Here is a 27,638-nt window from a genome sequence, read left to right as displayed (position 1 = left end):
ACTATGCAGAATTAATTCCAGCAGGGTTCTCATTGTTGGTGAATTTCTTCTCATGTTTCTCAGTTTCAGAATGGTAGTATAAACCACAAAGTCATGTTGCTAAACATCTCTGTTCTCATTGTTACAATGAAAGCAGAACTACAGAGTGCCCCCAAAACTTGAGACACCCAGATCTCTATCTTTAAGACTTGGTGGGGTTGGCAACTTTCCCCATGAAGAGCAGGCAGCTGGTGCGGTGCTCATAGACGAGGAACAGGAAGGGGCGGTCGACATTGAAACGGACTTGGGTTGTCAGAGGCATGAACCCCACCGTCGTAACAGCAGCAGCTTGGGTGCCCTCCTCGTTCACTGTGATGGTACCTTGGTGCTTGAACTGTTTCAAAATGGAAAGGAAAGTTATCAGATTCTGTCAGTTGGCACACAGAGGGATAGAAGATAGGGCGGAGTTGCATCTTATTCGGGGACTAGGTTGAAATACTATATGCAGGGCACAGACCACAGCTGGTTAGAATGACCCTTGAAATGCTTTCTAATCACCCATCAGATATGGTAATTGTGCTTAGAGGCCATGTTGTTTAAACAACACTTATCTGTAAACTCTAGCATCATAATCATTCTTTTCGGTGGTCACAGTATGAGCAGTCTGTGAGCCAAGACTTCTACTCTGGGGTGCACTGGGAGGATTGGGCCTGGAATGCACAGGGTTTGGACTGGTGTTTTCTTTTTTTGCAATGCCTATCACTGGTGTGTTAAGTTCATAGTGCAGTAGTGCAGTGTCTCTGCATGTATTTCACGGGTCTTTCATGATTCGGCTGGGAGTAGCTATTTCACAGAGTGGAGCACACACCTGCTCTCTCTCTGGTGTCAGCAGGAGCTGGGCTCAGCCCCAGGCTGCTTCCTGAAACAGGCCACCCTGCCCACTCAGTGTCTGGCAGACTCAGGGAGAGCAGACCCAGCTTCCCCAACATGTGAAGTCAGGGCCGGGCGGGAGGAGGCTTTGCTGGGGGAGACCCGGGGGCTGGGTGCAGAGGGCAGAGAGGAGAGGTTACCAGATCGATGACGATCTTCTGGTCCGAGATTCCTGTCATGTTGCTGCTTTTATCAAACAGTGCCGTGATCCCCATGGACTTCAGGGCCTCCACCAGGTTGTAGTTCTTCTCCAGCTTGAATTTGGGCAAGAGCACCTCTCGAGTTCTGGTCAGACAGTAAAAGGGGGCCGAGTTTTATGAACCACAAGTTGAAAGAGTCATGTTTCTTCTTTACATGCACCCAGGGTGGTGCATTTACCACAGAATTGACACAGCACTTGTTAAGATCATATCCTGGTACTGTCACCTGAGGATTTTGGAAAGACCATCTTACTGTAATCCCAGTTACCGAAGACAGGCCTGGTTACTGGTGAGTGGTCATTTCCTCAATGCTCTGGAGTTCATGTCCTGTCTTCCAGGCTTATGGTTGGAGAAGATGTCTAAAATTACTGTTTGGTCCCTAATTTCAGCCATTTCTTATTTTATTAATTAAGGTCAATGTGCTTAAAAAAAGAACCTGTTATACCAGACAGTGCTGAGCATTCTTAGTCCTTGCCTCAATTCATTCTGTCCTCAACTGGATTAACAGCAACAACAGTGCCTTTGGAGCCAGATCCAGCCCTCACCGGGATAAAGAGAAGCCCGATGCTATTCCCCTTCTAAGAGCTTGCTTTCCTTTGAGCAAGCCAAGACTCTCATGTGAAGCAGTGAAAACATAAAGATGGTATGTTCATGTCTGACCAGCTATAACAGGGCTAACTGCTGGAGCCATCCAAGAAGGGATGTGGAGGAGGGATGTTCCTGTGGCCTAGAAGGTTGCCCACTGCTTGAGAGATGGGGACCTCACTGTGTGAACAAAGGCCTGGAGGGAGTGTGAGGCAGTGGTCTAGCGGGGGTGCAAGGGGCCACTAGGCCCCTTGGGAGGGGAGAGAGGAGGAGATGGGAGTAGAGCAGGCTAGATGGCGCTGTGTCCGTGGGCCAGGCCAGGAAGCTGGTCTGTATCCTGTGGGTGGGGGTCCACAGAGTTTATGAGAAGAGGCAGGTGGAGATGGTGTCATGAGAATGCTCTTCTGGCAGCCAGTGCTGGTAGACTGAGGAATGGAAACAGGCCGTTGGTTAGGCCTCTGTAGGCTCAGAGTAGAAAGTGGTTAGGAAGCAGGCAAGTACAGAAGGGATATTTTTAAGGAGAAATTGTCAGGGCTTGATGACTAATTGGCTACCTGGGCAAATACCTTCTTCTAAGAGCTTGTTTCTTAGTTTATTACATTTCTTTGTATTCTTGCCTCAAAAGGAGAACCACACCAGATTCACTTCTTAATGTAGGCCTAACCAGTATCCAGTGAGACAGAAAGGTAACTTCTTCATTTTCTGCCATCATCCAGTAATAATCTTAGTAACCTGTAGTTTTGACTATGGAGTAATAAATAATAATACAGAAAAATCATAAAAGACGTGTCCTTAATGAGTTAAGAGGACCTCAGGATTTCTTGGGTCCGGGAAGGTCTTTGTTAAACACCTCTCAGGTTCTGGGCACTGTGAGGGATGCTTGACATTGCTTTTCTATTTATTTCCCCCAGCGACCGGGCAGTTATGGGATCATGCTGCTTGTATAGATGACAAAGCCAGGGCTCAAAGCCACAAAGCAAGTCCATGGCAGAGCCAGGATTATTTCCAAGCTGTGTCTAAGTCACCTGTCACTAGCTTCTGTCATTACAGAGAGCAGATGTGTTTTTCACAGAAGCTCTGATTATTTCTCACCGAGCAAGAAGTTTGGGCCGAATTAATAGAGTGGCCCGGTGTGGCAGTTCTTGGGTATTCATGCATACTTTTCCATTTTTCTTAAAATGATCAACGTACTAGTATTCCCAGGCTCCCTCAGGATTCTGGAAATCAAAAGGACGCTCAACCTGAAGTACCTGTTTGTCATGCTTTTTTGCCATCTCTCCACCACCTGGGGCGTCAGCTGTGTCTCGAGGGTCTTCATGCCCGACAGCTTGTGCGGGACCACGATTAGCATGCTGATGCCGCCCACATACTCCAGCTGCAGGACGTCGCAGTCCAGCTCCTGGTCATTTGTCGCCAGGAAGCTCCCCTTGGTCTGCATCATGGAGACCTTGACCACCTCTCGCTCGTTCAGCCTGAAGTTGTGGTTGTGGGTCATTTCCGTTGGGAATTTATTCACCCAGGATCCTATAAAGTCAACAGAAACGGGGCTTTTGTGAAAATGTTGTTTTAGAGCAGTGGTCCTCACACGTAAGCATGCATCAGAAGCCCCTGGAGGACTTGTTTGGACTGCAGGTCCCACCCCCCAGAGTTTCTGATCCCAAAAGTCTGGTTTGGGCCAAGAACTGGCATTTCTAGCTTGTTCCCAGGTGTTGCTGATGCTTCTGGTCTGCAGACCACACTTTGAGAAGCACAGTTTTAGAGATTCTAAGGTCAGAGCGCTAACATACTTGTAGGAAGCATGGTAATGGGGGAGGAAAAGTAGATTGGAGTAGATTCTGGGTTAGATTCTGACACTAACTAGCTGTAGACCCTAGCACAGTGATAGTGAACCTATGACACGTGTGTCAGAGGTGACACGTGAACTCATTTTTTTGGTTGATTTTTCTTTGTTAAATGGCATTTAAATATATAAAATAAATATCAAAAATATGAGTCTTTGTTTTACTGTGGTTGCAGATATCAAAAAATTTCTGTATGTGACACGGCACCAGAGTTAAGTTAGGGTTTTTCAAAATGCTGACATGCCAAGCTCAAAAGGTTCGCCATCACTGCCCTAGCAAGACACCTCACGTGCTGAGCCTCTCCTTGTTCATTTGTAAAGTGAGTAGCTTTTAGCTCATGGCAGATCTGTTTTGGTGGCTTTATCCCTCACACTCTGCAATTCTCTAAGAACTAGCAAGACACGTTGGTGATGCTGCCGTCGAGACCTTCACTTTAGATTTAGGCACAGCGCTATGTATCCAAGAAGTATGTGAATAATTTAGTTCTAGGATGCTAGTAACTAGTAATGAGGGATGCTTGACAGATGAGAATTGGTGATGTCAGGCATTCTTTTAAGCACCTTTCCTGTATTATCCTCATTTTCTCCAGCAACCATACAGAGGTGGGTGCTTTTTATTATTAGCCCCATTTTACAAATGAGGAAACAGGCACATAACAGAACAACTTCAAGGTTTGCAGCTGGTGGGTAACAGAGCTGAATGAGATAAGCAAGATGTTCCTTTGCAGGAGGTTAAGTGCCCAGTCAGTCACCGGTGACTGACACTATACTTTCCGTCCGGAAGATAAAACAGGCTGGGCGCTTAACGTGTTAAACACTACCTGCTTCTGATTGTAGCTAAGTTTCCTCCTCCCTGAGCCGGCCTCTGCCCCGGAGTTGCAGCACTATTGACACGGGCAGTTCTCTGTGCTGGGCAGCTGTCCTGTGCATTGTAGGATGTTTAGTGGCATCCCTGGCCTAACTTCTGAAGCTGTTCGTAGATGCCAGGAGTGCTTCCCCCTGCGTCCCAAGTTGTGAAAACCACAAACGTCTCCTGACATTTGCCCTGGGAGCAGAATTGTCCCCTGGTTGAGAATCACTGTTCTTTCTGCTGAAGCTGTCACGTGTCTCCTGGGATTCTTTTCTTTGACTTCCTGTTGAGTCCGAATCTCTGTTTTATTGTGCTTTACAAAGTGGTTGTAACATTTAAATTAAAATAAAAATAGTAACAAATTTGGGGGCTAGGGATTAAAATTACTCTTTTTTTAAAAAAAAATATTTTTTATTGATTTTTTACAGAGAGGAAGGGAGAGAGATAGAGAGTCGGAAACATCAATGAGAGAGAAGCATCGATCAGCTGCCTCCCGCACATCTCCCACTGGGGATGTGCCTGCAGCCCAGGTACATGCCCCTGACCGGAATCGAACCTGGGACCCTTCAGTCCGCAGGCCGACGCTCCATCCACTGAGCCAAACCGGTTTCGGCAAAATTACTCTTTTAGACTCTCCTTTGATAAGCATCCATGAAAGACTGGATGTTACTAGCATTTCTTCCCTCTGACTCCCAGGATTAAATTAAGTGACTGAAGTTTCAATATGATGGCAAAAAGAAGCACCTATATTTGCCACTTTTTTTTTTTAAATATATTTTATTGATTTTTTACAGAGAAGAAGGGAGAGAGATAGAGAGCTAGAAACATCGATGAGAGAGAAACATCGATCAGCCGCCTCCCGCACATCTCCCACTGGGGATATGCCCGCAACCCAGGCACACGCCCCTGACCGGAATCGAACCTGGGACCCTTCAGTCCGCAGGCCGACGCTCTATCCACTGAGCCAAACCGGTTTCGGCTATATTTGCCACTTTTACACTTTCGAGGACACTGGTTACTGAGTTCAGGAGATTATAAAGTGACCATCTTAGCTGTTTCTCCAGCCCCTTTCCAGTTGGGATGGCTTACTGCTGTGTGTCTGTCTGCTCAGCACCCAGCCAGCCCAATGCAGAGGCTCTTGGGGCCCAGAGGTACCCCACAGACTTGTAGGACGGAAGGCTTTGGTGCACAGATGCTTGCACTGGCCTGTTCTAAAGGCCTTCCTAAACAGAATTTAATTGCTTATAGAAGTTAAATAATATTATACATACTTAATATATAATATTGAAATCTACAGTTTGACTCTTCCGAATTCATTGAGACTTCCCAGCATGCCATGCACTGGGCTAAAGTGTGGCACCACTGTCTCTTGCAGTGCTGCTCCCAGCCCTGTCAGAATAGGTGTTATTTCTGATAAACGTGAGGAACCACGTCACAGAGATGGTGAATGACTTACCCAAAGCCACACACGTAAGGGGTGGTGAAGCCAGGGCTTAGACCAGCCGTGGGCAAACTACGGCCCGTGGGCCGGATCCAGCCCGTTTGAAATGAATAAAACTAAAAAAAAAAAAAAGACCGTACCCTTTTATGTAATGATGTTTACTTTGAATTTATTAGTTCACACAAACACTCCATCCATGCTTTTGTTCTGGCCCTCCGGTCCAGTTTAAGAACCCATTGTGGCCCTCGAGTCAAAAAGTTTGCCCACCCCTGGCTTAGACTGCAATCTGCTCACTTCTAAAGCTGCTAGCCAGCAACACAGATATGTCTGCGTACATACATATAGGTTTCCCCCACTATCCAAAAATAGAGCAGTCCTGTGAAACCCTGTATAAGCCAAAGTGATGTCAAGTGAAGAGTGCCTGTATTCCTTAACTGAAAGAAATCTGAGGAGGATTTTCGCTTTACAGAAAAAGCTGTTGCTATAGTGATGTAGTTCTTTTGTAAAAGCGAAGTGGTAACTTCCAAGAAGTTGTGTGTCTGTCACAAGCCTGTTAGAACTCAGCCTTTGGTCCCACCCCCCACGAGGACAGTGCTGTGCCTGACTCTTGTGGGGAAGGGGGGAAGCCCAGGGTCCCGCTCATTCCTGTGGTCTTGGCTTCCTCAGCACCCCCTTGCCCATCTAGCAGAATGCCTGCCTGGCACAACTGTTGGGAGGTCTTGGCATAGGCACAGAGCAGTGTGTTGGCCTGTTGAGGGGCGCCGGCCCCGTAGCAGCAGCCAGGAGAGGGCCTTAGTCCTTTGCCTCTCGGGCTGGTGCCTACTAATTCTTGGTGGCAGAGAGGAAAGTGTCACAGAGACCCGTTGTGATGCTGGCTCGTTCCTGTCTCTGCCCTCCAGCCCTCTAGCCTCGGAAGGTAGAGGTTTCTTGTTCAGGTCCCTGAGGGCATTTTAAAGAGAGTCTGGATTTCACAGACCTATGCCCATTTACTTCTAGGACTCCAGGGTCCTGTGCGTGTATAGTGAGGGGGAGTCGCCTCTGTAAAAAGTGCTTTGGGCCCAGCATCGACCTATGAACCAGGAGGTCATGGTTCGATCTCCATGTGCAGGAGACAGCCAATCGGTGATTCTCTCTCATCATTGGTGTTTCTATCTATCTCTCCCTCTCCCTTCTTCTCTGATATCATTAAAAAACAACGTGTTTTGGTGTCTGGCCCAGAATAGTTGCTCTAGAAATAACAGTTTATCCGCCCTATGCCTGCCCATTAGTGCAGTGTCCCAAAAAGAGTTGTAGGTGTTAATGTCAGTTATTCAAGCTGAATAGTTTTCACTTCAGCCTTCATCCATATTCCTGCTTACTGAAAATTGGACAAGGAAATGAAAAAACTCCAGACTGGCCCAATACTAAAAAGGTTTTTGTATTATTTTTTCCAATTTAACAAGGTGCTAGAGATGGCCCTCCTGGGGCGACCCTGGCTCTGTCCCTTACTAGCTTTGCACTCAGAGTGATTTTCTCTTTCTCTGTACTTTGGTGTCTCTATCTGTAAAATGGGGACGCTAATAATAGTACCAACCTCCCAATGTTGTGAAGATTCAGTGAGTGTGAAAACACGAAGTTAGGGCTCAAGTAAGTGTCAGCTCCTACTGTCACCTCATCATGATCGCGCCTGTCTCTGTGAGCTGACCTAGCGTCTTGGTTTCCTGGATAAATCAGAGCTAGAATATAGTTCTGGCATTCAACCCACCTGCATGTGTACTAAGAATATGTTGCGACTTTGCTTTGAGAAACATAAAGCTACTTCTTACCTTTAAAGTAGATGCAGTTTAAAATCATCATCTCAGTGGCTGGGTCTATATTCTCCAGAGCATCTTTGATGAGGCCCTTGGTGAGTTTCAGAATGTGGTTGTTGGTTTTTGCTATGAAGGCAGGGTCTGAGAAGTCCGCTGCTTGGGCCTCGGCAAAGTAGTATTCTTTTACTTGAGTTTTGAAGTCATTCAGGATTGGAAACTGCTTCTGGATGTAAAGGTCATTGACTGACCGCAGTGTGTACCCAAAATTCCTCCTGAAGAGGCGATGAGTCAGTTTACGAAAGAGATTATGAATGGTCATGATTTCATACTTGCTGCTGGCATTGACAAAGTCTTTAAAATGCAAAATTGAGTGTACTTGTTCATGAGTCTCCCCCTTCAGGCCCAAGGACAGCATACCCATGGCGGTGGAAATGCCCACAGGGGCTATGAAGATGTTGTCAGAAGGACTGGCCTGCTCCCTCAGCGCTCGGTAAAGGTTGAAAGCGAACTTGGCATTGAGGATGTTAAGGCGCTGGATCCGGCTCTTGCCGTGGAAGAGCTGGAGGATGTTCCCAGCACTGGCCTCTGAATCTGTGGGTGAAACCACATCGATGATGTCGATGTAATCGTCATCTTCACTGAATAGCTTCTCCAGATCCAGATAATCCTCGTCCTCCTCTCCCTCTGTGATCCAGTCGTTGGTGACCGTGTTTTCCTTGTGGAAGTCAGCAGCGAGAAGGGGCATGCTCAGGTTTTTGCGATCCACAGACTCAGAACCGTCCCCTCCTTTCTCAAGCTGATCCACCTGGCCATTGTTCCCACACACAGATATTAATATGAGAGAAACAACGAGGGGTTGGAATGGGCATTTCATTTTGGCAGAGCTAAAGCTGGAAGGAAAAACACGACATGTGAGAGTCAGCTTAGCAGACCCCACCCCACCTCTGCAGTGCTTACTAGTAGGTAGGAGTCCTGGAGGCTTTGACCCTGGGAGTGCCAGCCTTTAACCATTTTAGGATTATGAATAAAGAGAATCTGGTGAAGATAAGCCGATACTAACATTGCATGCGGACTTCATAAACCTGCCTGAAGGATCCATGGACCTCTACATGAGAATCCCTTCTTTAAAGGTTTGCAGAGAACCGTAACCATCTAGAATCCTGGGGGCTCAAGAGCCCTAGGGAGTTTCTTTTTCATTCATTCACTAAACTTTGTCTCCTATCTTCACACAACCTGTTAGGCACTGGAAGTATAAAGGTCTCCCCCACCCAGGGGCTCACCAGCCAGGTGGGAAACAGATGTGCACTAAAGAAGGTGGGGTGCGTGATGCAGATCTGGGGTGCAGTGCTGCCTCCTACAATAGGAGTGGAGTACCCAGAGAGTCAGGGAAGCTTCACCAAGAGGTGGGGTTTGAGTGGAGGTGTTGAAAATATGTATGGGCCAGGCTTTCTGAAAACATATTCTAAAGGTATTTGAAATTTGTGTAGTCATGGAGGGTTAGTTTGCAGAAGATTTGGAACTTGTCCGTAACAGAGACCCCCTCCAGGCTTGTGAAATGTGACTGGTGGGCTGAAATGTGTTGGGGCTACAGGCTGCTTGCTGCAGGTGTGCTTTTTTTCTCCTTTGTGTTCAGCTGGCTCCCACCGCTGTCAGGGGAGCTCGGTGTATCTTACTTCACTGCTTGTAGCATGGCGTTAGGAATAATCTCACTAGGCATATGGTGAGATTAAAGAGGGGCACTCTCCTTAAGTGAAAAAGATAAATTTTAGTACATACCCTGTGGTAAGCCTGTCTTTATCTACTCATCCTCTGCCTGTTCTAAGAAAGGAGTTGACTTGGCTTGCTAAATCAGTTTTGGCTGCCAAATGGCTTTGTCTTTCTCTTACTCATTTCCTGGGTTATTAATTGCATCTCTGCAAACCTTTATTAGATGAGCTATTATTTGATGCTTCTGTATTCTGTCAGGATGGTGACGTTGTTGTAATGTTATACAATTGCACATCATCCCAACTTCTGATCACCCCAAGAAATAGGAGTTGTGACTTATTAAGTTTGTTGTGTGTGTCCCATCTCCTGTTACATATTTGAGGACCAGAATATCTGCTTCCAGTGGAGGCCAGATAAGAGTTACTGCTCCTGTTAAGTAAATACTCGGACTTGTTAGGCCTGAAGATGGGGCTAATGGTATGGATACCCCACTTGAAATGTTCTCAGTTTGTTGATGTTGATGTTGCCAGGCACTATACCAGGAACTTTGTCTATGTAACTTCATCCTCATAGCATTTTACAGATCAGGATACTGAGCCTCACCTCCATGTGAGTGGCTGTAGCTAGATTGGCACCAAGCTGGATGAACCCTCCCACCCCTCGTGGCGGAGTGCTCTGCCTGTTTGCCCTGGATCACCAGGACTGCTTTCCCTACCCTCTTAGTCTCTCCCTCCTGTGTCTTCCCCTTCAGTCCTGTTAAAATTACCAGCTCAGCTGTTCTGTTTGCAGCCGAGGCTTTTGAATTGCGTGTTTTGGGGAGGGAAAATCGTAGTCTCCATCTTTGAAAATCCCTGTTGTTTTTTCATGCAACCCCTCCCCATCCCCAAGCATCTAGCTGAGGCGGCAGTGAAACGATTTCTAATGTGTGTGGCTGCAAGCAGAACTAGGCCCAGTTTCCAGATAGAATTTGGCATAGGTATTGATGGCAATACATTTCTAAAAGTTAGAAAAGTAAGTAAGCGACTTGGTGGCAGTCTCCCTACTAGGCTGCACTGAAAAGTATTCTTCTCGGATAAAAACAGGTTAAACAAAATAAACCCAACTTGACTAAATAAGAGTTCAGGCAAAGAAATGTGAAACCAGCCCTAACTGGTTTGGCTCAGTGGATAGAGCATCGGCCTGTGGACTCAAGGGTCCCAGGTTCGATTCCGATCAAGGGCATGTACCTTGGTTGCAGGCACATCCCCAGTAGGGAGTGTGCAGGAGGCAGCTGATAGATGTTTCTCTCTCATCGATGTTTCTAACTCTCTATCCCTCTCCCTTCCTCTCTGTAAAAAATCAATAAAATATATTAAAAAAAGAAAAAGAATTGTGAGACCAGATGGCAAGGCAGAGGTGAAAACATTCATGTTTTTATCCTGTGTTCAGATAATATATTCAGAAGCTTTCTTATACCCTGTTCCTGTATTATATGATGAAAAGCCAAAAATAGTTTTCATTATTCCCTTATCAGAGGAAGGAGGAAATATATCTGATATGTCCTATGGATTGAAACTAAGTATCTAAAGGTAAATCTTCCTGTTGTTTTGCCATTTAGTATAACGAGAATTATATAAGACACTTTAAAACATTCACTCGGTTATGTTTAAGTCCAGATTACTGTCTTTGGAGAGAAGCGTTATTTTTGGTTACACGTCAGCGCTTAACACTGGGACACCCTTGTTCCTCTGACTGTTACCTCTAGGCCCAAACAGGGCAGGGATGATGGGAGAGAAGTAACTGCCTCAAGTTTTAAAAAACCTTTAATTTTGAAATAACTTCAAACTTCCAGAAAAATTCAAAGAACAGCATAGAGAAAAAAGCCTGTGTACCCTTTTTCCAGATGTCATATTTTGGAACAGTGGTTTTATTATTCTTTTTCTCTCTCCATATATATATGTGTGTGTTGTGTGTGTGTGTATTTGTGTGTGTACACACAGGCACACTCATACACCTTTTTTTATCTGAGCCATTTGAGAGTAAGTCCCTTATATTTTGTCTCTCTAACTTTTAATTCTAATGTTCCAGGGAAAAATGCCTGAGAACAAGGATATTCTTATACATCATCACAGTACAGTTATCCAAAGCAAATGACTTAACATAGGTATAATCTTTTCCTACTCTAATTCCTGTTTTTAATTTCATTAATTGTCCCAATAATGTAACTGAAAAATTTTTATAATAAGCAGATTAAAAAATAAAACATTTTCCATTTCTAAGAAAGTATAGAAAGCTTTTGAAATTGTAGTTTGATAGAGAAATGCATCAGTTGCCCATCTCTAACCACAAATGAGAATTTATAATCAGCAGAAATGTCAGAAACAAACTCACCTCTGTGCTTCTGTGAAGTGTGTTTCAGAGATGAAATCAGCCAAGGTCATCCGCACAATTTCAAAGTGAACTTTGGTGCTGGGCTGTTGTTGCGTATCTTCCAAAGTAAATATGTCCCAAATCAAACACCACTCAACTAGCTTTGTCAGCACGTACCCCTCAACTGTGTCTTTGGTTACTGCTGAGTGACTTGTGACTCCTCGGCTCCAGTTCTGGTGCAGCTGGCGTTTTGAATGCATGACTGTCACTGTCGATGGGCTGATGGAGCAGTCTCGCTGAAGCCACCATACAGATGCTTTTCAGAGCTTGGGGGCTGGGTTCCTTCAGGGCTGATAGCTGTACTGCTTCCATGAAAGTAAAGGTCACTGTCTGCCCTCTAACTGTGAATTCTGCCTCTAGGATGAATCGCAGTGCCTGAGTTCGTCCTGGCCTCCAGGGCTGACATGGCTTCGAGGCAGGCGGGTTCCATGAGCTCAGTGACAGGGGAAGAGGGAGGATGAGATTTGTGACTTACAGCATAGGGAGACCTTTCTTCAGTCAAGGGTCACTGTCTTCTCTGCCAGAATTTGCAGCCCAGTTCTCCTGTCCATTGTAAGACTGCGGAGCAGGGCTTTCCAAACTCAGGTCCACCTAAGCCAGTGGTCGGCAAACTGCGGTTCGCGAGCCACATGCGGCTCTTTGGCCCCTTGAGTGTGGCTCTTCCACAAAATACCACGTGCGGGTGCGCACGTACAGTGCGATTAAAACTTCGTGGCCCATGCGCAGAAGTTGGTTTTCGGCCTGAGGCGGGCCGCAAGATACGCAGCGCAGGGGAGGCGTGCGATTCATGCACGAGTTGAGTGAGCCAGTCAGTCCACAGTCTCATTGTGCAGTGGTTAGTGCTAGGCGTGTCCGCAAATTGCGCACGGGTGACAAAAGTATCTACTCAGAGCACAAAGTTACCTGTATTTTTCCAACCAGCTGCATATCCTACAGGTATTTTTGTCATAAATTTAAGAATAGACGAAACAAGTATACAAGACGAGTGTGGATGGGAGAGTTGGAAGGGGTCGACCTCAGCGAACGTACCTCAATCAGATTGAGGATGTTTTTAGCAAAGGCCAGCTTAGGAGGACCCTAATGAAGTTAATAACAATGTACCTACCTATATAGTTTAAGTTTAAAAAATTTGGCTCTCAAAAGAAATTTCAATCGTCATACTGTTGATATTTGGCTCTGTTGACTAATGAGTTTGCCGACCACTGACCTAGGCATTCACAATCTGTGGGGCTATGATTTGTTTATTTGTATTTTGTACAATATATTTTTATTGATTTCAGAGAGGAAGGGAGAGAGAGAGAGATAGAAACATCAATGATGAGAGAGAATCATTGATCGGCTGCCTCCTGTACGCCCCCCACTGGGGATCGAGCCCACAACCCAGGCATGTGCCCTTGACCAGAATCGAACCTGGGACCCTTCAGTCTGCAGGCCGACGCTCTATCTACTGAGTCAAACCGGCTAGGACTGTTTGTTTTTAACTTTGCAATCTAAAATATTATAAGAATATTCTGAATTGTCTGGAAAACCAATATATGACAGAGTGCTGCTCCCTGATATCAGTACCCTTGAGTGTGTTTGGTGCTGTCACCCTCAGAAGTGAGAGTGAGACTCGGGGCAATCTGCAGGTGTGCAAGGAGCCTTCAGGGGGGCATCTGTGTGTTGCTTATTGTGACAAATTCGGCATGTTAAAGGGCTGTCTGTTTTTTGAGTTCAGGATTCAAAAAATGTTGGTTGTCCAGCCAGCATGGCTCAGTGGTTGAGTATCAACCTATGAACCAGGAGGTCACAGTTCAATTCCTAGTCAGGGTACATGCCCAGGTTGCGGAATCAATCTCCAGTGTGGGGCATGCAGGAGGCAGTTGATCAATGATTCTCTCTCATCATTGATGTTTCTATATATAGCGTTCTCTCTCCCTTCCTCTCTGAAATAAATAATACACATATATATTTTAAATGTTGGTTGGAACTTGGTCAGCTTTGGCACTTATAGTAGTAGCCCCTCATTAACTGTGCTTTCATGGCAGTGTCCTGTGTGGCACTGGACTTCTTAAATAGGAAGCTTCTGTTCATTGCTGCCCTCCTTTGCATTCCTCCACCTCCTCAGCCCCTTTCCAGAGTCCACCTGCACCCCTAAGTGTCTCAACTGGCTTCCCAGGGACATAGCATTCTGGTGGCTTTTGAGAAAAAGCTGTTCCTTCTCCCACACAGCATGTTACCAAGTCCTAGGCCAACTCCTGCACCCTCCCTGAGATTGTGAAAAGAACACGTCTAGGGCAGAACTCTAAGAAGTACAGGCAACTTAAGGAAGAACATAGAAACTCCTGTCAATTCAACCATCAGAAATAATTATTAATAAGCAGCTGGTATTTCCCCTTCTTTTTCTATTAATATATGTTTATACACATATATTTTAAGCCTATATCATATTATTTATACATATTACTTTACTTATCATATTACTTTTGTGTTTTTTCACTTGAAATATTGTGAGTTCTACCTGTGTCACCAAATATTCATCGAAAATATTTTTTAATATACCATAATTTATTTAAATGCCCCCTCAAGGTAGACATTTAATTTTTTTCTGTTTATTTTGTTGTTATAACAAATATTACATTTTTATGCCTAAATAAGATTTTAAAAATGTTTTTATTATTTTAGAAAGAGAGGGGGAGAGAGAGAGAAACTCGATGTGAGAGAGAAACATCTACCATTTGCCTTCCTTGGGCACCCTGACCAGGTATGGAACTCACAGCCTGGGCAGGTGACCTGACTGGGGATCGAACTGGTGACCTTTCGGTGCATGGGAAGATGCTCAACCAACAAGCCACACCAACCAGGGCGAGGTTTTTTTCACACTTGAGATACAGTTCACATAGCAGGTTCATAATGATTTGATATTTGTACATATTGCAAAATGATTACCACATTAACATCCATCTCCACAAATAGTTACAAATTAGATTTTTTTTTTTAGATTTCTAGAGTTGAGATTTTAGATAAAATGGGGATACTTAGAATTGTTATGTATATTACTAAACTAGAGGCCTGGTGCATGAAATTCGTGCACAGGTAGGGTCCCTAGGCCTGGCTGGTGATCAGGGCCAATCGGGGCCTTCCGGCTGCTGGCCAGGCCTTCCTTCATTCCACGCCACCCCCTGCTGGTCAGCGCACATCATAGCGAGCGATAGAACTCCCAGTCTCTGGTCAAACACCCACAGGGACACTTTGCAGATTAGCCTTTTATATGTATAGATAACTTTACAGGAAGTGTTATACCAATTTATAATCTACCAGCCAGTGTGAAAGTGCTATCTCACTCTGCACCCCCAGCAATGGGGATTATCATCTGTCCTACCTCTGTGTCCCTGACCCAGGGCCTGGCTTGTATTTGGTGCTTATAAGCACAAGCACAGAGTCCCCCTTCACTGTATGGGGGCTCGACATCTATCTGCTGGGGTTCTGTGAGGATCGACTTGTCTAGCAGGCACTGTGCACAGATTTAACCATTTACACACCTGAGGAGTCACCGCCTGGAGCAGGGGTGCAGGGCCTTCAGTCCCTCACTTCTACATCTGCACAGCTCTGCCTCTACCTGTTGCACATGTTGGGATTCTGCTCAAGATTATTGCTTGAAAATTTGGGGTGCTGGAAAAGATTTGAAAGCCACTTCTCCTCCACCACAAGATTTCTCACGATCTCAGTCTCTCCAGTTACATCCTCACCTGAGCCCTCGCCCCAGTTCATTGTTGCCTTTCCCTGAGTATTCCATGCCCTCCACATTCCCTGGCTTTGAGCTGATGCTGGACGGTCTGCTCTCTGTTCTCTGCCTGGCTAAGTGTACTTGCATGCTAACATTGAGACTCATGACACTTTTCCAGGAACTCCACCCACTGTGCTTGCTCACCTGCCTCCAAATTAGGCAGAAAGACCTTAAAGTGCAGAAATGGTGTTTTTCACCTCCCGGTGAAAATTAGCTAATAAATGTTTGCTGAGTAACTGAACGTTAACTTACCAAGTGTTGGTTACTGCTCATTGTGCCTTTTCCTATCCAGTCTAATGGACAGGTTCCTGAGGATGCTTTTGAAGAATGAATCTCTGGTTGATTTCACTTCTGTAGGTTTTAGGGTTTTTTGAGTAAATAGCCTTTTCTCCCTCTCTCCTTGGCACATCAGCTTACCCGACGGTTGCCGCCCATCAAGGAAGCTAAGCCACGGTTGCAGAAGCTCTTCCGGGACTTCTGGCTCTATTCTGTTCTGATGGGATTCGCCGTGGAGGGGTCAGGTAGGGGCATGTCCACTTTTCGAGGGAAGACAGCGTGCAGAGTGGAAACAAAGGTGAGGTGGGCCTCAACCTATTTTGAATGTGCACACATTTTAAATTAGCCCAATGCAGCTGCTGCTTCCTACAAGTATTTGCAAATGTTACACCTCCCAGATGTGGTTTAGGGTCCTGAGACTACCACATAGCTTAGGAAAAACTTGTGTAAGTTATCCAAAAGATTTGTATCTATGCCAAATTTTGGGGAAAACTGACTTAAACAAGGGTCCCATGACTCTAGAAATTGCCAGTGTCAACCCCACCGTAGTGCTTCATGACCAGGGCTGTCATCTCACTCCTGTGCATTCTCTTCCAGGACTCTGGCCAGAAGAATGGTACGAGGGGGTCTGTGAAATAGCCACCAAGTCCCCCCTGCTCACCTTTCCCAGCAAAGAGCCACTGCGGTCTGTCCTCCAGTATAACTCGGCCATGAAAAACGACACAGTCACCCCCGTAAGGATTCTTGCCCTTCCAAGGGCAGATGGTGCAGCACAGGGCTTTTGCTGAGCAGCCTTGAATAATTAGAGCAGGTCCTTTCATTTAACATGAAATAGCCAGGATCAGCCCCTGGGGTTTGTGTCTCCTGGGGGCGGGCTAGCTTCCCCTCCAGAGCCCACGTGAGACCTCAAGTGTTCATTTCCCTCTAGGCTGAACTGAATGAGCTGCGCAGCACCATCATCAACCTGCTGGATCCTGCCCCCGAAGTGTCTGCCCTCATCAACAAGCTGGACTTTGCCATGTCCACCTATCTCCTGTCTGTGTACCGGCTGGAGTATATGAGGTAGACAAGCCTTCACCTCCCGCACATCCACATTTGGGCTGGTTTACGTTTTCGCACCTTCCAGGCATGGGACTTGCATGGAACTTTTTTTCAATCCCTACCAAGATATGCAAGCTTTCTTAAAAACAAGCAGAGCACTCCCTTTGCTTTTCTCGTGTGCTCCTCCTTCCTGAGCACCAAACATCTAATCATTGCCCAGGTGTCTAAACTCTGGTGTTACCCTTTTCCCAGAGGGAATCGGCTTCTGAGCAATCACAATAGATGCTGCAAACTCAGTCCAGTTGCCTGGGAGAGGGCCCTGTTGGAAAGCAGCCCTCACCGAGACACCCATTCAGCTGGCTTCCAGGATCACAGTAGAGTACAAACAGGAAATGGGAAGGTGCCTGTCCAAAATAATCCCATAGATGGCCTGATGCTTGGGATGCATCGTAGCCACAGCGGACCTAACAGCTATAATAATTGTAATGATCTATAATTGTCATCATGACAATATCAGTATTAGCCTGGACTGAGTGACTTCGTGCATTTACATGCTCTTCAACAAGCCTATGAGGTAGGCACTCATACCCATTTTGCACATTAGTTAGTTGCAGTTAAGTGAGACTAAGCAGTTAAGTTAGTTGCCCAAGATAATAATCCCTAATTGAGATTGAAACATATGTAGTCTCTTAAGCACTGTATCATGTTGCCTCTCGTAAATGAAGGCTGGAAGAAGCGCCAGGATGCTCAGAATTCAGCTGTCTATGGCTGCCATTATGGACGCTACAGACCCACCGAGATAAGACTGAGGCATGCTGCCCTGTAGCCAAATACACGAGCCACAGAGTGATGCATCCGTCACCAAAAAAGGTCGGATTACACTTAGCCTGTTTAAGTCACAGGATAGAATATCATAGAATAATGTCTTTCTCAAATGGTTTGGAAAAGAAAATATTAATTCTTAAAAGGAAAGATATTTGGGTAACATAATTATTTTACCCTTATTTGGTGCTACAAAACCTGGTAAAAAGTCACACTTGAAAGCTCAACGTGTAAAATAGATTAAGGCAGCCTGAGGACCCCATAGCAGAGCAGAATTTAAAAACGAGTGACTCATTCTTCCCAGAGTCCCACACAGAGCTAAGGGAGTTTTGACTTGCTTTTCTTTTTTTCATTGTGATTGTTTTTTGTTTTGTTACAAAAGTAATATGAGAACATTACACAAAAACTTGGATATAAGTAGAGGGGGAAAAAAAAACCCTGATCTCACCACCATCCCCTATGTACAGTAATACATTTTTAAAGAAAAACAAGTCATACCAGATGTGTGGCTACAACAGATGCTCTCAATCTCATATACCTGCTGCAGGAAGGGCTGTCTCCTGCTTCCTCACAAGTGTGCCCATGAATGGTGAGCTCAGGCTCTCTGTCAGGCTGTTGACTTGGCTGGCAGACGAAGGCTGAGGGGACCAGCCCGCAGCGGCTCCCATGAGCCCAGCTCCTGCCGTGTGCTGCCTGCCAGTCCCCAAGACCCTCTGTTAGAACAGAGAAGCAAACCTGAAGCCTTTATTCAAGAACCTGGCTCAGATTCTCAGCCACTAGTTATTGGGAGAACTAGTAAAAATGTGAGAAATTGGTTGAAGCTGTGTGCACATGAACACTCGAAACCGCATATGCCTAAAGCCACCAAGCTTACCCACTGAAGCATAACTGTCTAAAGGTGGGTGCCCACAGACTGAGGAGCGCTGGCCTGTGTTTGTGCCTGCACTCTCCCTGTGGAGCCCCCCAAACCCTGAACAGCTCATCACAGGGGCCACAGTTCAAGCTCATGACTTTCTTTCTTTTCTCTTTTTCCCCAAGGTTAAAGATATTTTTTATTCTAAAAATAAAAATGTTCAAGGTGCATAAAGTGAAATAGAGAATAAAAACATTGGGATAATAGAGGAGATGCTAAAGATGAAAAATACAAGCATCACTTTCCTGGCCCTGAATCCTTAGATACCTACTGTTGATAGCCTCTTACGTTCCCTTCTAGAAACCTCCTGTGCATATGCAAGCATGTGTATCCTACGCGTTCACCAAGCACACAGAGGCCTTTAGGAAACTCGTTTCCCCACACCTTGCTCTTCTCATCTAACCATTTGTCTTGGGTTTTTCTCTGTAGCGGCACATACAGAGACGCCTCTCGTTTTGGTGGCTGTGTGATGTGCCAGTGGATGGATGTACTCTGGTTTATCTGACCCGTCTCCTGATGATGGACATTCGGCCAGGGCTGTTAGGAGAATCCTGATGCATATAACCCTTAAGATCTGTCACTACTGGTGGGCTGCTGGGGGGAACAGTGTGGGAATGTTATGGTAGGTGGCGGACATCACCCTTTAGGAAGTCCATGTCAGCATTTCTCCCTCTAAATGGTGTAGCCCATCCATTCTTCGCAGCCTCACCATTCCTGGGCAGTATCTAGCCTGTGACAGGGAAGGCCTGGATTTTTCAAAATTTACTCAAAGCTGTTCTCTCCTTGTTAGGGTTTTGCGCTCAACAGATCCCGACCGCTTCCAGGTCATGTTCTGCTACTTTGAGGATAAAGCTATTCAGAAAGACAAGTCTGGTAAGTTTATTATTGTGGTACTTGTGTGATGAACTGAGCTTTATCAGGTAAAAAGGAATACTACCTATTTTCTGTCTGTGTGGAAAGATCAATATAAAACATATAACCTTAAAAAATACATATCTTTGTGACTCTGCCACTACTGCAAGAGGCCTAAGAGCAGAAAAAGCATCACTCTTGCCCACCATCAATGCTCAATGTGCTCCAGCCCCCAGATTTCAGCCCCTAAAACTATCCTCTGCTCAAAGGATCCTGGGCTCCTTAGAGGGTCGTTGTTGGACCAGGAGCATCTTGTTGTTGCCAAGGAACAGTCATGCCTTTTAAAGTCCAGAGCAGAACCAATTTAAAGGGACTCCCAAAAGAAAAATTATCAAATTTGAACATGAATAAAATATATTTATTATTTTGCTTAAAAGAAAATCACATATACTAGGGTGTGTGTGTGTGTGTGTAAAATATTAGTTTCTTCCATTAAGTATTTGTGAGATAAAGACATGCCGTTTCCATTGTAATCAGGAAAGAGCTATACCGTCTAGGGAAGAAGGTCATGCCTGGTCTCAGAGAGGGACCAGGTAGAAAGGGCCGGTGATGGACAAAGCATCCTACCAAGTAGCCAGTTAGAAATGCTCCCTTAGCCAAGCGGGAGCGTGGTGTGGTCACAGCCCGTTCCTCACTGTGAAGGGCTCCTTGGTAGTCCTGCTGGTTATGAGGAGACCCCACTTACGACCGCAAGTGTTTCCCAGGACACTGTCAGGCCAGACCAGGCCCTGATATGATGCGAGGAGGAGGGCACTTCTGTGCTGTTTTCCTTGGTCTAATCCTGAGCAAATATCAGATAGACCTAAATTGAGGACCCTCCTACACAATACCTGTGCTCTTCAGAAATGTCAAGATCATTCAAGACAAGAACAGATTGAGGAATCAACATAGATTGGGGGAGACCAAGGAGACATGATGAGTAAATGCCAAGTGGCATCCTGGATTGGATCCTGGAACAGAAAAGGGATACATGCTAGTGAGGAAATTGGAGAAATCCATATAAGCCTGAAGTTTAGGAAATCATATTGTATCAATTTCCAATTCTTAGTTTTGACAAATGCAATGTTAATATCAGGGGAAGCTGGGTGGAGGGTGTGTGGGAACTCCTCAGTAAGTCTAAAATTATGTCCAAACAAAACATTTGACAGTAGCTAGGGTTGGTCCCTTTCTCTTGATGCTCCTGACCCTTCTTGTTTCAGGGATGATGCAGTGTGTGATCGCCGTCGCAGACAAAGTGTTTGAAGCCTTCCTAAACATGATGGCGGATAAAGTAAGCCTTGTCAGAGAGCCAGCACGTGTTTGCCGGGGGCACACGGAGGGCGCCTGCTGTACCTGTCTCTTCTGACTCTCCAGGCAAAGACCAAGGAGAATGAGGAGGAGCTGGAGCGGCACGCGCAGTTCCTCTTGGTGAACTTCAACCACATTCACAAGAGGATACGGAGGGTGGCGGACAAGTACCTGTCTGGCCTGGTGGATAAGTACGCTCATTTTCCTTTTAATGCTCTGTGTGTGTGTACACATATACCTGTGTGATCTCGATACATTATCAGTCCAGAAAAAAATGGAGTCAGAATTAAAGCTTTCAAAGCGATGCAGCCTCCCAAGAGTGCTGGCGTTTGCTGGAGCCACTACGAGTCACAGCTGTGCAGTCTGTCCCCTCCACCCCGGGGCCCCTCTCCAGGAGCAGATCTTCTGTGTCATGCAAATACTGCCATTTTGCCACGATGAAAACATCAAGGAGCCCTGGTCCTAAAAGAGAAGGCTCCCTTGGGGAGTGGGGAGTGTGGCCTGGCCATTGGGTAACCAAGACAGTCGTTGGAAGCAGGTCACTTGGCCCTGAGCAATGGGACTAGCGGGAGCCTGGGAGCTTTTCTGACTGGTGCTCTGCCTTGGAAGCCTCCTGACCTCTGACCCTCAGCCTTTAAGGAACGTGGGTGCCCTAGGATTTGGCTCCTGGTCCCTGAAAAGTGACTCTCGGTGCAGGTTTCCCCACTTGCTATGGAGCGGGACGGTGCTGAAGACCATGCTGGACATCCTCCAGACCCTGTCCCTGTCGCTGAGTGCAGTAAGTGTCCCTGCCCACCACACGCTGAGCCTGATTCATGCTCCAAGTGGCTTAATTGGGGGTGGGAAGCCCAAATCCTACCCTGACCTTTCCCAGTAAGCCACAGCAGGTTTGGAAGCCTAGCACAGACGGGACGAGTTGGGGGAAGGAAGGCAAATGCTCTGCTGCCCGGCGTCCCTGGAGGCACAGCTCGGCAGGGGCAGCTGGGGGAAGGCTGTTGGAAGAGGAAGTCCTTTGTGCTTTCAGGATATTCACAAGGACCAGCCTTACTACAGCATCCCCGACGCCCCCTATCGGATCACCGTTCCTGACACATGTGAAGCCCGGGAGGTAGGCGCAGAGCGGTCCCCTTCTTAAGGGCCGTTTCACTGCCATCTTCTGTGTCTTAGGGCCAGCATGTTCCGCACAGCATGTCATTCAGTCTCCAGCAGTCTGAGGTGTGAGCAGTATGCGCCCTATCCCTCAGTTGCCAGGGTCGCACAGTATGAATGGGTGCCAGCTCACTCCCAGGTCTGTCTGCCACTCAGCCATGCTGGTTCTCAGCTCTTTTCTTGGTTCAACTGCCAAACAGGTTTTCAGCTACCTGTCAGCTTACAGCATCTTAACGCTAATGAGCAAGCATGACTTTGAGACGAGCTTTACTGCTCTGAGATCTGACGTAGAGCCCTCACTGTGGCAGATGTGAGATCATGCTGGGGCTGATCATGTTCCAACCTCAGGGCCTCCCAGCCAAACCAGCTGCCAACAGGGACTTCCCCATGTGCAGTAGTGAGGTCCCTGTGATGGCTTTTACCTCCCTGGACCTTCCTGCTCCTTGCATCACTAACTCAGGACTTACGTTGCAGAGTAGCTGTGTGATGTGCTGTGAGTGTGGGCTCTGCCACACAGCCTCATGCAAGGATTACAGACCAGATGTGTGCGGGTTCCCTGTACCCAGGAGCCTTGGTGTTGGAGCCCAGTCCCTCTGTTGGTTTGCTATGGCTGCCATAACAAAGTATCACAGACTGGGTGGCTTAAATCACAGAGGTGTATTTTCACATATTTCTGGAGGCTGAAGTTTGAGATCAAGGTGGTGGCAGTGTTGATGTCATCTGGAGCTCTCTCCTTGGTTGGTGGATGGCTTCTTCTCCCTCCGTACATGACTGTGTCTTCATCTGCTCTTCTTACAAGGACACCAGTCCTGTTGGAGTAGGGCCCACGCTGATCCCATTTGAATGTGATCACTTCGTTGAAGACCCTGGCTCCAGTTAGTTACGTTCTGAAGTGCTGGGGGTTAGAGCTTCCACATGGATGTGGGGGGACCCAATTGGGCCATAGCTATCCACAGTGTATGGTGGGGTCCTCTGACAGCCCAGATACCCTGACCTCGGGTTGATCACACCCCTTTTCAGAGCATCGTGAAGGACTTTGCTGCACGCTGTGAAATGATCCTACAGGAGGCCATGAAGTGGGCACCTACAGTCACCAAATCCCACCTGCAGGTACTTTTTTAAAATCATCAAAAAGAAATCTTGATAAGCTCTTTCAAACCATCCAAAGAGCTTTACACAATCTCAGTACAGACAGCACTCGTGTGAACAAACCGACCAAGCATTAGTTTAGTGCCTGAGAATAATGGGAGCAGGTTGTGGGGTAAGTGTGCTGTTTGGGGGTGAGGGAGGCCAGTGGATCGGATCTGTGCCTTCCTCTGTCCGCAGCCGCCCCATCAGCAGGGCTGCTCGGCAATAGATCTGCCAGACTGCCTGGGTGTGGATGGCAGGACCAGGCCCTGCAGCTGTTTGCCCAGCACTTGGCAGATAGCAAATGCTCCCAAGGAATCAGTGGTCCTCTCACATTCGCTGTGTGCCAGCCGCTCTGGGGACCAGCTTTGTCCTTGTTCACCTGGAAGCAGCAGCCAGTCAGAGGGGGGCTCTTCCTCACTCCCTGAGGGCCCCACGGCTGTCGGGAGGGGGCAGACCCAGCCCTGGAACCAGCGTTTGCTTTACTACCTCACACCTCAATTTATCAAGTGTTGTTTTTACCTTTAAAGTAAAACAGCATTTTCCCCTATTCCAGGAATATCTGAACAAACATCAGAACTGGGTGTCGGGACTGTCCCAGCACACGGGGCTGGCCATGGCCACCGAGAGCATTCTTCACTTCGCCAGCTACAACAAGCAGAACACGACTCTCGGGGTACGTGAAGGGGCTCACTGCTCCCCAGGAGCACTGTGTCAGGGAAGGACCAGTGTGGGGAAGGGCCAACGCTGATGAGTATTTTCATGAAAGCCGCCTGGGCACCCACAACTGCCTGTGTGAGGCGCTCAGAGTGTCTGTTGGTAGATCGGAATCTTGAGAGCCCCCCAGCTTCAGAGAGCAGCTGCTCAGTCACGCAGGCATTTCCTCACTGTCTTCCGTTTTGAAAATATGGACTGATGGAGGTAAGCTTGATTCACTCATGAGGTCAGATTTGGATTTCTGCGAGTCCACATCTTGGAGGAAGGAAGCTGATCTGTGGTAGACACATCAGCAACGGTTATAGTCGTGTTGACTCTGGACAGCGCGCAGTGCCTGCTGAACTGCATGTAGGCCTTCAGCTTCGTCTTGTTCGGCTCGAGATTAATTCAGAGGACAGCACGTCCAGGGTAGTGCTTTCTGAAGTAAGTTAGGGCCTAGGAGCAAAGTAGGGCTGAGAACAGGTGATCTGACGGTTGCACTTTGTTGTCTCCCAACCTCAGGGCCCAGCAGGGGCTCTTCTCCCTTGGTGCTTCTTAACTCTCTCAGGGTGGGTGGGGAGGCTGCCTGCCTCTCTCTTAAGGATTCATTGTGGTGGAGGTGCCGCACCAGGGAGGGAGGCCGCAGGACTGCCCTGTGACCTCGGAGGAAGGGAGGAGCCCGTTAGCAGAGCCAGAGGAGGCCAGTGTCTGTTTACCCATGTCATCCTCGGAGCACTCACCTCAGGTCACTGTGTTTTCTCTGAAGAAAGAAGCATCTCGACACAGACAGCAGAGGCCAGGCTGCCACGTGCAGGCCTTCCTGCTGCTGCAGGGCCCAGTGGCATTGGCTCAGCTCCCCAACCTCAGTCTCTCCACCAATCCGAGGACACAGGGCCCACAGACTAAGAATGCATGTGACAAATTGTAGTCTTTCTCTAGCCTCTAGCCAACTGACTTGTAAGAGATTTTGCCTAAAAGACTTAAATATTATTTTTTTTTTAAATATAGTTTATTGATTTTTTACAGAGAGTAAGGGAGAGGGATAGAGAGAATCAGAAACATGGATGAGAGAGAAACATCGATCAGCTGCCTCCTGCACACAGCCTACTGGGTATGTGCCCACAACCAAGGTACATGCCCCTGACCGGAATCGAACCTGGGACCCTTGAGTCCGCAGGCCGACACTCTATCCACTGAGCCAAACCGGTTAGGGCTTAAATATTATTCTTTAGAAAATTAGATTTTGATTAGGTTTTCCCTTTTCTGTTGCTAAAGACAAAAGGATACTTTTTATTGTGTTGCTGATTGTTGCTGTGCTAGAGATCCTGGCATAGGTGCCCTGCTCCATGGGAAGCAAAGAAGTCCGCAGGCCCACGGCACTCCATCACACGGCAGTCAGGGAGCTGTCTCCGAGTTACAGAGAGGAGTCCCTGAAACCCGGAGGGGTGGGAGGTGGGCTGGGGCCTGAGGCTGCAGCAGAGGAAGTGGGGGGATGTTTTCCCACTCTGTGGGTTGTCTCCACTCAGTGTGCCCCTTTCCATCAGCAGCAAGTGGATGTCTCAGAGCTTTTACTGGCTCTGTTGCTGCTCTCACTTCAGGCACCCTCTACCTTCTCTAAGTCACATTCACACACCAGCACCATCGCAGAGGGGGCATCCCGTGACCATTAACTTCACAACATGGCTGTTGCAGTTAACGGTGATTTCACGGCAATCAGGTGATTGTTTCTGCTGCAAAGGCCTGTGCACCACTGGGTGAACGTGGTCGGGGTGGCCTTCCAGAGAAATTTTTCATGCTAAAAATTTTTTTACGTCATTTTTCATGAGACATAACAGACTAGAGGGTCTTCTAAAGTAGTTCATTTTACTGACTTTCAAGCACTAAAGATTGTTAATAACCCCTGGAACTGAACCTGACTTATTAATTGGACTTAGGTTTAGCCATGGTAAACATGAGGAAAACACAGTGCTATGGTCTGAAGTAATTATTGATATTTGTCTGTAGGCAACTCAGCTTACCGAGCGCCCAGCCTGTGTGAAGAAAGATTACTCCAACTTCATGGCGTCGCTGAATCTGCGCAACCGCTATGCGGGCGAGGTACTCCTTCTGCCCTGTGTCCGAGGCCCTTCAGAGTGTCCTCTTGTTCTGATGTCAGTCAGCTCCTTCCCAATAGAAAATGAGTAGGGAGTCTGGTCAATATGGAACTCACTTATTTTAGGTGGACTTGAAGGCTGGCCCCTAGGACCATTAGCACAGCCTGGAGCATTTATGAGAGTCACTCACCACACTGGCTATACTGAAGCATTCTATTTTTCTTGTTGTTTTCTTAATATGTTTTTATTGATTTTAGAGAGGAAGGGAGAGATAGAGATGGAAACATCAGTGAGAGAAAGAACGACCAGCTGCCTCCTGCGTGCTGACCTGATGTCCTATATAGTGAGGCTGATTTTGTTGAGTCACTGATTGATTCTGAAGGAACTTTATTCAGCCCACATGCACACAGACCTATGGAGTCAGACCCTAGGCTCAGTGCTAGAATACAAAGATGATAAGACCAGGTCCCTGCCCTCAAAGACCATCTAGAATGGTGGGGAACACTAACATACGTTTCTTTTTTTTTAATTCCTCACCTGAGGATATTTTTTCCATTGATCTTTAGAGGGATAGTGGAAGGGAGGGAGGAGGCGGGGCGGGGGGGCACACACACATTGACTGGTGGCCTCCCACACGTACCCCATGGGGGCTGGGAATCAAACCTGCAACTAAGGTATGTGCCTTTGACCGGGAATCAAACCTGCAACCCTTCGGTCCCTGGGCCGATGCTCTAACCGTGGAGCCAAACAGGCCAGGGCTCACACACATTTCTAAAAGAGAATTTCCCCAAAATCTCTGAGCAGTGGTAGCATCGCTGACTTCAGCCTGTCACTCTGCGTGCATACTGTGGGCTCTAGTTTGGGGCAGTGAAGCATCCTTTGGTCCTGCCTTGATTGTGGTTAGGGGGCTGCCGGGGCCTCACCCATGTGCCTGAGTTACGCACGCCTCTGCTGACAGCATGCTTCTTGTAGGTGTATGGAATGATTCAGTTCTCCGATGCCACGGGCCAGATATCTGACCTGAACAAAATGATGGTCCAGGAGCTGAACACAGCCCTAGCCCTCAGTAATCCTCAGCCCTACACGCAGGCCATGTTCAAGCTGACGGCGATGCTCATCAGCAGCAAAGGTAAGGGGCCAGCCCTGTGGACCTCTGGCCTCATTTGTAAACAAATTGGTGGCATCCATTATCCGTAGTGAATTGGAGTTCTGGCTGAAGAAAGAGCTGGAGCTCCCCCAGTAGAGATCCCTGTGGCCTCTCTGTGGGTAGAAGTAAAGAAAAGGCCATCGTTGTCCCAGCTGATGCTGACTGACGATCTTGCTCACCTGGGGAGGCCGTGGGGTTTAGCTCATGTTCAAGGCCTCTGAACAGTGTGTTTGGTTCCAGATTGTGACCCACAGCTTCTCCATCATTTGTGTTGGGGTCCCCTCCGGATGTTCAATGAGCATGGCATGGAGACTGCCCTGGCCTGCTGGGAATGGCTGCTGGCCGGCAAAAACGGAGTGGAAGTGCCGGTAGGACACCGGGGTCATCTAAGGGTGGGTGGGGTGAGAGATAGAGAGAACTTATCCTCAGCTGATGAGCTTGGAGACCCTGGCAAGCCCTTTACCCTCTGGGGCTTCAGCCGCCTTATGTGTGAGTGTGTGGTTTTTTAAAAAAAAAAAAATGTTTTTATTGATTTCAGAGAGGAAGGGAGGGAGAGAGAAACATCAATGATGAGAGAATCATTGATTGGCTGCCTCCTGCACGCCCCCTTCTGGGGATCGAGCCTGCATCCCGGGCATGTGCCCTGACTGGCAATCGAACCCAGGACCCTTCAGTCC

General features: G+C 47.2%; 2 protein-coding genes across 2 annotated transcripts in view; one reads left to right on the top strand and one right to left on the bottom strand.

The window, feature by feature from the left end:
- Positions 1-27,638, top strand: part of PI4KA (phosphatidylinositol 4-kinase alpha) — a 96,098-nt gene that overhangs the window by 49,200 nt on the left and 19,260 nt on the right. The window contains exons 20-32 of the mRNA XM_081113583.1: positions 15,910-16,018; positions 16,371-16,507; positions 16,702-16,835; positions 19,340-19,422; positions 20,661-20,731; positions 20,815-20,939; positions 21,445-21,526; positions 21,773-21,856; positions 22,918-23,007; positions 23,582-23,701; positions 25,726-25,818; positions 26,787-26,943; positions 27,202-27,329. Coding sequence (XP_080969709.1) covers positions 15,910-16,018; positions 16,371-16,507; positions 16,702-16,835; positions 19,340-19,422; positions 20,661-20,731; positions 20,815-20,939; positions 21,445-21,526; positions 21,773-21,856; positions 22,918-23,007; positions 23,582-23,701; positions 25,726-25,818; positions 26,787-26,943; positions 27,202-27,329 — 1,413 coding nt within the window. The remainder of the gene's footprint in view (positions 1-15,909; positions 16,019-16,370; positions 16,508-16,701; positions 16,836-19,339; positions 19,423-20,660; positions 20,732-20,814; positions 20,940-21,444; positions 21,527-21,772; positions 21,857-22,917; positions 23,008-23,581; positions 23,702-25,725; positions 25,819-26,786; positions 26,944-27,201; positions 27,330-27,638) is intronic.
- On the bottom strand, positions 182-11,742 carry SERPIND1 (serpin family D member 1; the record flags this gene model as incomplete). Its single annotated transcript, XM_081113585.1, has 5 exons — positions 182-373; positions 1,050-1,194; positions 2,945-3,218; positions 7,631-8,505; positions 11,693-11,742. 5 exons carry the CDS (start codon positions 11,740-11,742, stop codon positions 182-184), a joined length of 1,536 nt encoding a protein of 511 aa, XP_080969711.1.

The sequence above is a fragment of the Myotis nattereri genome (genome assembly GCF_964212035.1).
Source record: "Myotis nattereri genome assembly, chromosome: 19".
Lineage (NCBI taxonomy): Eukaryota > Metazoa > Chordata > Mammalia > Chiroptera > Vespertilionidae > Myotis > Myotis nattereri.
Note: the sequence above shows the minus strand (reverse complement) of the source record. Positions and strands in the feature narration are given on the sequence as shown.